General features: G+C 36.2%; 1 protein-coding gene across 1 annotated transcript in view; it reads right to left on the bottom strand.

Moving 5' to 3' along the window:
- Window positions 1-538: 538 nt before the first annotated feature.
- KLHL15 (kelch like family member 15) overlaps window positions 539-10,871 on the bottom strand; it is a 33,115-nt gene continuing 22,782 nt past the window's right edge. Inside the window, exon 3 of the mRNA XM_018043908.1 lies at window positions 539-6,012. Coding sequence (XP_017899397.1) covers window positions 4,903-6,012 — 1,110 coding nt within the window. The 3' untranslated portion in view covers window positions 539-4,902. The remainder of the gene's footprint in view (window positions 6,013-10,871) is intronic.

Raw genomic sequence — 10,871 nt, 5'->3', positions numbered from 1 at the left:
CTTTAAGAACAATGAAGCAAAAATGCTAAAGAAAATAAAAAATCACCAAACTAAAGCTTGAGGGCTTATAAATGCTATTTATTAGTTCTATTTCCATTCTGCAAAACTCTGCTAGTAGAACTTTAATTACTTGGCTTCATTATAAAATTTCCATTGCATGTAAGTGTAAATAATTTCACTCAAATGCTCTCATTTCAATCTGTGGCTGAAAGCATCAGTAGAAATTACATTTTTGTGGCACTTCCTTGGCAGGTTGAAGGAATATAAAATGTATACTGTTAATCAAGTCATGAGTGACTTTGAAAGTGATAGATTATATCAAGATAGTAAATAATAAGAGATGGAAGTATATTTTAAAGATTGAAAATATTTTATTTAAACTTTTCTTCATAAACACTTTTAACATTTTTTTCAATTTAAAAACAGAATGGATAGCATAAACATGTTTTGAATAGATTATATTCACGGCATGGGAAAAATTACCTGACAGAAATGTAAAGGCTTTCAAAATAGGTATAAAAGGCAAACCTTAAATTAGTCTACGATTTTTAAATCAGTCCTAGGATTACTTGACTACTGGCCCAAAATGTACCTAAAGGTCAAAATATTTCTTCTATAGACAAAGTATGCCCAAGAGGTATAGGGCATAAACAAGTTAGATAGAAAATAACCTCTCTGATCACCTCACTGGAACATTCTTTCGGAAAGCAAACACCTAATCCTTACTGATACACTGATTAATAAGGTTCTTAATGTAGTTGTTCCCAAAGATGTAAAACGAAAATCCAATATTAAGGGGGAACAAAGCTGATGGCATTCTCTCAATGTTATTCATGTAATATTGAAGTTATACTGGTATACTGAAAGGATACGACTGTCGTGAGTTTACCTATTCCAGTCTATGTCTATGGAATATTTGACTTTATAAACTCTTGATAAACTAATTTTTCAGGACTTTCATTTTTAAGATAAATCTCTTTTTAGAAGATACTTATTCCCAAACCAACTCTAATCTGATAGAACGTATGATCCCTAAAAATGTTCAGAGTACAAAAAAAATAAAATAAAAAATGTGTAATAGGCAAAGAGGAAAAATGGCACTAGCAGTTTTACTGCCATATAGCCCTCATTTATAACTAATTTACACTATTATCTATGTTGTGTTTTACTTCACTCTAAAACTTTAAATTATGTATTCTCAAAAGAGCTAGTCTTTTCTGAGAGATAGCTTATAAACTGAAATAACAATTTATATTATAAACTGAAATGTTATGACCTACAACCACATATACATATATAAAAATAGTCCCACTGAACGTTTGACATGTTTAGATTATGCAGCTCAAATAATTTGTTATAAAATATTTTAAAGCTTAGTTTCATGTAATTAAGACACAACTCTCCATTTTTTACCACTTCTCCCCACACAAATGTGTGTGTCCTTTACTATAACTCGAGCAGGCTTCCCAGAATGAGGTGTCCAAAGGTGCTGCTTCAGAAAAGATAAGTGAAGGGCTCAGTCAATATTTCACAAATTATAGTAACACTCACACAGAGTAATGAGGACACAGAAAGCTGTCTCAAGAAATGCTAATAATTCTATTAATTAAGCCTTGCTTTTTAAAAACCAGTAGTATTTCTTCCAATACAAAACCTTCAATGTGAGAATCTTGAATTTTATGAAAAGGTTGTAGTGCAAGGATTTTCTTTAAGCAGACTAAAAACTTAGGTCAAAGACATGGAAGAGAACAAACGTTTATAACTAAGATGCAATTAATAAAGATCAGCTATTTTTGTAAAGTCTGGCATTTAAAATGTAAAGTGAAAATTAATACACAAAGATCACAACGTGTTACACTGTAGTTTTAAATCTCTTACTGAATTTAAAAAAAAACACTATTTTGAGCACATACAATGTATATAAACAAAAATGGTTCCAAATGAAGCACACAGAAAATAAACTTGAAAAAAATTCTATGAAAAAATTTTCCATAGTCTAGTATAACAAAAATAAATCTCTTTCAGCAATTAAACCATAATTTTAAAAGGGAATGTACGTTAATCATGGATTTAAAATAACCTAAGTCAGAACTACAAATAAACAGAAGAGTTTTCTCATACATTCAGAACCCAAGCAATAACAACTATTCTTAAAGCTCAAAACTGATTACAGCTAACATCAGGTCAGACGTGACTCACGTGTGAAGCTGAACCCAGAATTAGTTCAAGTTAAGATTTCACAAATTTTCCAAAACATGAACTTTCATCTTGGCCTTGTGCTTTTACAATGAAGACCAAGAATATTCAATTGTTTGTTCCATCTTACTTTAACTAGGGCTGCTGCTGCTGCTAAGTCACTTCAGTCGTGTCTGACTCTGTGCGACCCCAAAGACGGCAGCCCACCAGGCTCCCCCGTCCTTGGCATTCTCCAGGCAAGAACACTGGAGTAGGCTTTAACTAGGGCTACGAAGTCATATCTAAGCAATTAAAGAGAACCACCACGGGAGTGTAAAAGCCTGATAGGGGTACCCTGTCTCAAGTCTTTTTCAGCAAAAGACAACAATGAGGAAAATAATGAAGACATTATTGTTATTTTCTTTAAAGCAAGATAGCACACATATAAAACACTATACCAACTAATACATTAGAAAAAGAACCAAATGGCTCACCCAATTCCTAGTTTTCAAAAGTAAAATGATTAAAAATGATTTTTCAGATGTATAAAAAGACTTTTACCCATATAACCATGGGAAACAAGATATCAAATTTGATTTTTAGAAACTAAAATGACAGGTGAGGTGAAACTGCTTACTCGTGTCTGACTCTTTGAGACCCCATGGACTGTAGCCCATCAGGCTCCTCCATCCATGGCATTTTCCAGGCAAGAGTACTGGGGTGGGGTGCCATTGCCTTCTCCATGACAGGAGTCATATCTAAGCAATTAAAGAGAACCACCACGGGAGTGTAAAAGCCTGATAGGGGTACCCTGTCTCAGTCTATTTCAGCAAAAGACAACATGAGGACCACTTAATAAAAAATGTCTCATATACGAAGAATATTAACCTGATTTCTAAAACCAATCCCAATGTTTTGCTTTAAAAAAAAAACAAAACTACTTCTGTACCTGACTGTTTCTTAAACTCAAATGCCTCAAGCCGTGGAGTTTTAAAATCAGGTTTTTTTCAGTTGTCTATTTTAATCGCAAAAATGAAACAAGTCTTCACATTTCCATGATTTCGCATTTCCATTTTACCATGATTTCGCATTTCCATTTTATGTTCAGTCGTGGCAGCAGCAAAAAAAAAAAAAGAAGAAAGAAAAAAAAAGTGAAAACTCGAAACTTTTTACAACAGCCGTATAGAAGGCATTGCAATATTGCACCAACATCTAAGATCTGGCAAGTTTTGCCAGCGTAGATCTAGTATCAGATATAGACTCTACTCAGGATAAAATGGCATCAATTTGAATGATCCACTCCCTGGTTATTCTTGCTTAATTTTGACAACTATATGTTTTTCCTTTGAGTTGAAACAGTTGAAAGGTGCGGCGAATCCTAAAACACTTAAGAATGATTCTGAACAGTTATTCTTGATCCACTCTGAACTTGGAGGTTACTATCCTTCATGCTAGTAGCTTTCAGGAAATAAAACAAAAGCTGAGGGCTTACATCCCCAGCGCCGCTAAATATTTTGTACTAAATAAACAAGAAGATATGACCAGTTGAGATTATAATTCTATTCCTTACCTCGAAGTCAAACTGAGCTCAAATTTTCCACAAGTTGCTACTTTCCGTTCAATAACAGATGCAGCAGCCTTACTGAATGCAAAGAATGGGAGTTGCACTTACTTTGAAGGGGCCTTTATTTAGGAGTCTGGTATTACCTAAGTTCTCTTTAAAAGTGCTTGCACGCTGCAGGGCCAGGCCTTGTCACATACCACTCCAATTTTCACTAAAAACAGGGTAACATTAAACAGACTGCAAAGAAAAACATTTTCAAAAAGAAGACATACATCGATAAGGAACACTAATGTTTACTTTTGAAAGTAAAACATAAAATGTTAGCTTTCATAAAACCATACGTTTCAGGAATATAAGGAGTTTGATTACTGAATCAGTATGGACTGAAGATAGGCTTCTCTGATACGAAACGAGGACTCCAGTTATTATCTTTCTAAAAATGTTAATACATGAAAAGACGTTACATCTAAAATACAACACGTATGGCAAACCGTGTGTGCAAGTGCACTAGCTTAAAAATATAGAATCCTAACCACGCATAAAAGGGGATGTGCCTTATATATTCATAAGATGTAAGCAAGTATGGATATGCTTTCACTAACACAATGCAGATAAGAGAAGGCAGCTTAGAAATAGTGTTTTGAATATAAAAAAGTTAATCTTGTAGAAAATTTATACTTTTGCGTTTTCAGCAAAAAGCCATGCAAAAAGGTCAAGAGTTTTAAACTTAAATAATAAAATCAAAAAGTCTAACAGACTGAAATACACTGAAATAAATGTTCAAAAAGATTTCAGCTAGAGATAGGAACTGAAATTACATCCAGTGACACTTATCAGGTCTTCTCTTAGAAGATGCATGATTCCTACACTGACATTTGAAAGAAATGTTTAAAGCATAACATCAACTTCCCAGATAAGTGAATTGTTCTATTAAACTGCTTCTGGAAGTAGTTTCAAGAGCTAGCGCTTACAACTGACTTATTGCATGAGTTTGAGGCCACTAAAAAGAAAAAAAAGGATGCTAGCACAGAATGAAAACATTTTTACGATATTAGACCAATGGCTTTGATAGTAAAACTGGTGAGGTTTTTCTTATGTTTTTTAATTAACTACTTTGTCACAAATGGATTTTGTTTGGCTTTTTTGAAGGGAGAAAGATGTCATCAGTTGCAACGTCTGACCTCATCCAGAATATATTCTGGAAAATGCAGGTTGCATACTTGTAAACCATCCAGCTTGCAGGGCATCCGCGGGTACTCATCTTCCTTCCACTTGTTTTCATCCGGATCAAAGGTGAGAATAGAATCGCTGTAATGACCGTTGTAGCAAAGGCCTCCAAGAACCATTATTTGTCTGTCCAGCACAGTCACACCATGGCCACTTCTACCAATTGGCATGGATGCCAAGATGGTCCACTGATCAGTCTCTGGGTTGTACACTTCTGTGGAAGGGCATCCCTGAGACTCGAAAGAGGCTCTCAAGATCACACAGACACCACCGAAGACATAGAGCTTGCCGTTGTAGGAGATCATCTTGTGAAAGCATCTGGCGTAGTTCATCTTGCTCTTGTTCTCCCAACAGTTGGTAACCACTTGCGTTCTCCTGGTGCGCTGCTCTACGGTCCCTTCTTTGCTGGGGTCAAACACGCATACCTGCTTGGACGTGGACGATGAGGTGATTCCACCAGTGATGAACAACTTGTTATTGAGCACTGTCCCCTCATGTCCGTATTTGTTAACTGGATAAGGATCCACAAATTCCCATTTATCATTGGTGATGTCGTATCTCTCAGTTGAATAGAAAGTCTCATCTCTGGTTCTGCCTGCTACAGCGTAAATAAACTTCCCAATAACACCAACTGCGAATTCTGAACGTGGCACAGACATGTCTGCCATCCGGAGCCAAGAGTTTTGTCTTGGGTCATATCTAAACACTTTGGAAGAAGCATGGAATTCGCCATCTGGGCCCAGCTCTTCCCCACCCAACAAGAACACGAAGTTGTTGACGATAGCAAGGCAGTCTGGACGCAGAGGTACTTGTGGGCCCTCTAGTTCCCACCAGACTCTTGGTTTCTTTAAGAGAAGTATTTTACTGTTAACCATGCTATGTCCAATCATGCCTCGGAATACTGTAGTTTGGGGTTTGGCAGAGCGGATGCGGCTTGATTTCATATCCAACAGAGGCTGCTGGTGAATGTTCTGAAAGTAATTCAATGCTTGGTCAACTTCATAGCGCAGCTGTCGAGAGTATCTGTAAAATTCTGATGTCTTAACCTAAGAATACGAGTAAAAGAATTTAACAAAAAAAAAAGAAAGAAAAGAGAAAAGAACATCAATAGCAAAATATCAAAACCCACCAAGATTAGCTTATGATTTTAAGCTACTTTCCTAAAACTGATTTCCTGTTAAGATCATATACTTTCTATTTTTAACAAATCTCTTATATTTGTTTTTATAATTTGTATTTGTAGTAATTAATGCACATTCCCAATCTTTTTCAAGTAAACAAGTTATTCTCTAGGCACAAGCTAAATTCCTCTAACAAAATGTTATTAGTCACCTATGTCAGGCCCTGGGCTACAAGTGGTGGCTACAGAAGGACAAGCAGAGGTTTCACAGCAGAGGAAACCTTGGCCATGGTTTTCTTAACCATAAGGAACACTGTAAGAACAATCATGACTGAATAATCTCAGCAATTAAGTTAGTGAGTTGGTAAAAATTTAAAGACACAAAAAAATCCTCAGGTGGTTTTATACATAAAATCTTGGTCTAGTATCATCAACTCCTACAGTAACAGTTCAGTTGACAACAAAAGGTCAAACTTTTTCCTTTGTTTTTGGAGTTGGAACTACCTAATTATGATTGCTAAGATCTTATGAAACTTTTAAGTATTATGCTAACTACTGTGGGGAGATTTTTTTAAAAAGCAGAAGATGTGGTCCATTCACTCAAAGAACTTAGAATATATTGGGGGAAATAAAATGAGGCAATTGACAGCTAAGTATGAAGCTGTGTAGCACACCTGAGGGCTATAGAACTTTAGATAAAGAAAATATCAAACTGGTCCAAAACATTCAGGGGATATTTTGTCAGGGGTAGGAAGTTGGAAACCAAGCAGAAATAGCCTGTATCATAATGACAAGGATGAGGTAAGAGGGTTAGGATTTGGATGGTTACCATTTAGATGGTAGAATTAGACACTGTGGAGATAAAATTGACAGAACTGTGTGGCTGATCTGAAATAGCGATAAGATGAAGAAATGAGGCCTCAAATGTGATTTGAGGATTTAGAAGTAGGTGATAGGGAGAGTGGTACTGATAAGAGAAACAAGGAAGCTGGTTTGGGAGAGGCATTCAACTTCACTGGTGATGAATGTGAATTGCTAGTAGGATGCTGAGGTGGAAATGTCTAGGAACCTGTTGGAAATCTGGGATGACAGCTTGGGAGGGAGTCAAAACCAGGCATATGTTTATTTATGAACTTGCTTTCCTTCTTTGCATCTCTCCTTTTTCTTCCCTTCTATCTTTCTCATTCGCCTCCCACCGTAGTCCAAAAAAACGTATCTGAAACAGAAAGCACTACAGATGTTTACTTGTAGTATTTTGATAACTGTATTTCAGTATAGTTGGTTTCCTTTGTAATCCTAAGCATTTTATATACTGAAAATCACTATTCTGGGTTGGGGGGGGGTCCTTCCATGGGTCTTGCCAGACTAGCCAAGGGGTAAATGGCACAAAAAAGATTGAGAACTCTATGTCTTTGTAAAACAGAGAAAACTGACATTACTGCTGCAACGGGTGCTTTATGTGTGCATCTCATGTTAAATTATTCCTCCTCTGAGAGAGTGATAACTAGTCTCCTAGTGAGAAAACTGAGGCTTAGAATGTTAAGTGACTTGCCCAAATTATTTACATGACTAAAACTAGGAGAGCTGGGAGCTGAACCTTCAACCAGGACAGTCTTATTCCAAGGCTCAATTTCTAGTATGTTATAACACTGCTTCCATCACTCTTTAGAAAACTCTTTAAATGACACACTTATTAATAAAAAAGAAACACTTAACATGTTTCAATGAATTAGTCTAATGATCCCTCTAAGAGAAAAGAGTAAATAATAATGGTAAACAATTTCAGTAAAGAAAAAAATGATTAAGCTCTGAGGTCTTATCCTCTACTACTTTTACTTTACATATAAACAGTTAAAACAGACTATTTGTTACCACGGAATGATCACAATATATTTTCTAAAAGGCAACAGTACTCTGGTATCCCATTTAAATAAAATTTTGTGTATGTTTGTTTGTGTTAATAGTGATTATTTCTGGTATTCCAGATTTTTGCATTCTTTTTCATGTGTCACATTTACAGAGTCTTGTCATTCAAACAATGGGTCTCCTAAAACCATCATAAATGTCTTATTAGTAAAAAAAAAAAAGACATCTTTTCAAATCTTCATTTTCCATTTGTTTCTTCTATGAACAAACAGTGTGCCTCACCCATTTTTCTCATCTTTTTCTTACGATTTCTAAGAGCTACAAGGCAATATCCTGGAAATCAACAAGAAACATAAACCTCAAATTAAATATTTAAGTACCTACTGTGCACAGCCAGTAGACTGACAGTTACACAGGTTTTAAAGTAATAGAATCAGCATAGTAATTCAGAACCACATCTAACAGCCCAGTACGGTGATTTAAGAATTTGATTTAGGAAATATCTGACTTTCCCACTCACAAGCTGTGTGATTCGGGGCAAGTGACTAAACATTCTTAAACCTATTTTCTCATCTGTATTATTGGGACAACAATATCACCTAAACCTCACAACCCTAAGGTAGGAGATGGGCAAGATGATCCTATGTGGAAAGTACTTATATGGTGCCTGTCATGTGGCTGTCTAGAAAACATTACAGCTGCTATTAGCTATTATTACTGACTAAGGGACATCTGTTTAACTATCACTAAGTTTACATTAGTGCATCTGATGATGTGCTTTTGGTTTGTGTACAAATTCAGTCTTCCAGAAACTGGAGGAGAAATTAGAAAAACTGGTACTTTGTACCTAATCTTCACCAGGAAAGCATGACTTGTGACATGCAAGTAGGAGGAAGCTTTAAAGGAAGCAGCCGTATTGTCTGGAGATCAAGAAAGAAAAGGAAGGGGAATGCTGCCCATATTGGATAGTCAGATTTCAAGATTTTCAAAGGAAAATTAGGATCAATTCCAAGATCAGAAACTGTAAAGAAGCTTGAAAAGGCTTGGAGGCTCTCAAAAGTATAATGCTGACTGCATAACTGCAAAACACACTGATGAGGGGAAGAAAAGGAGAAAGCATCTAAAAAATCTGATGTGCTGCACAGAGAGCTTTCTGGAATTCAGATGTTAAAAAACCATTTACAACAGATGGTAAAAAAAAAAAAAACAGGCATATAAACCAAGTATTATGAAGAATGAAATGGAGCTGTTAAGAATATTGTGAACAAAGCTAAAGCCTAAGGATGAATTGTGACTTTACAAAGTACCAGATAGTGAATAAATGGCATTTTAGAGGCTAAAGTTAAAAAAAAAAAAAGGTAGAGGAAAAAGTGAATTACCCCTGGGTGACATGGTTAATGTAATATTTACAAAGATAAAGAGAAACAGCCTCCTATCTTATTTCCATTCTCGGCTAAGAATATTATATTCTTTCCAATCTGAAGATCAAACATAATGACTAAGAAGAAACTTAAATCCAAGATGGCTGAGAAAAAAAGAAAAACCAGCTAGATAGTCTCACCGAGTTCAAGTCATTTGATCTCGCAAATCACGTCCTGGGATCCTAGGAGGCTTCGCAGATAAGGCTGCTTAATTGCTTTCTGTAATCTGTGTGGAATCATGAAAAATGGGAGAGCACTAGAAACCAGACAGATTTTTGAACTACAGACTGGTTAGCTAGAGGCTGATCCTGAACTGTGAAAAACTGTTAGCACTTGCATATAAGAAAGCACTACAAACCAGGAGGCAACACAGACTCACCAAGTAATGCCAAGACTGACCATTTCTGGTTTAATATTTGATGCTGTAACAACACTGATAGAGAATGAGAGAACTTATGACTTTGGCAAAGTAATCAACAATGCCTAATCATAAACAACAGAAACACTAGGGACCCATGAAACACCCGAAGTTCCAACAATGACTGTGTTAATTCATTTGGGGTAGGAGGTAGGAAGTCCACAGCTTTTATCAAGTGCTCCAGGGATCCACAAACTTCAAACATAAAGCTTTTAACTGACTACCCTCACTATGAACCAAAAATGTGATATGACAGTCTTCAGAACTAATAAAATTGTGGACCAAGTTAAAAGAACAGACCTCACCCTCTCTGTTCAGGTGAAACCACAACTAAGACAGTGCTCAATTCCACCACTGTACTTTAGATGACAAAGTGGATCATGTCCAGAAGACAGCAAAGGGATCCAAATCATAGCAAGAGTGGTCAGACTACAGATGTTTCAATTCAACAGAAGACGCAAGAGAAAGATGGCACCTGTTTTCAAGACTAGTAAGTAGAGGCTAAAAGATTTTAGGCCAATATAAGGAAAAGCTTTGTAATCAGGACTGACAGCTTAATGGATGTTCACTGCCTTATTATTTGTAAGAGCACAAAAACTGGGCATAACTCACATATCAATATGAAACTGGCTGAACAAACTCTCTTATATAACATATGCAATCAAAAAGAATGAGATTAATCCATATGCAGTAACACAGACATTTAAAATGTCAAATGACAAAACTTGCAGAGCTGTATACATAATATTCTCAAAAAATAAAAAAGGACTCAGTTGGTAGTCTATGCAGGGGGAAAATGTGCTTAATATATGTACAACATATAGTTACTAATGAGCTCATGAGGGACTTGGCTTTTCACAAGGGCTCTAATAAAAAGGGTACAGGTGCATGTTCCCAAAGTCAAGAGCAGTATACCTCTAAGCATACTGCCACTGAAGAAACTTCAGGTGTGACCACCTAGCCAGTGTTTCAGGAGAACTAGGCACCATGGCCTGTAATGGCATTCCAACTTCCAACCCCAGGTTCTTGCAGATCACATCGAACGGGACCAGCTTAATGGCTTCCTACAGTCTATTTCCT

This window comes from Capra hircus (assembly GCF_001704415.2).
Source record: "Capra hircus breed San Clemente chromosome X unlocalized genomic scaffold, ASM170441v1, whole genome shotgun sequence".
NCBI lineage: Eukaryota > Metazoa > Chordata > Mammalia > Artiodactyla > Bovidae > Capra > Capra hircus.
The sequence above is the reverse complement of the archived record's forward strand: the minus strand, read 5'-3'. Positions and strand labels throughout refer to the sequence as shown.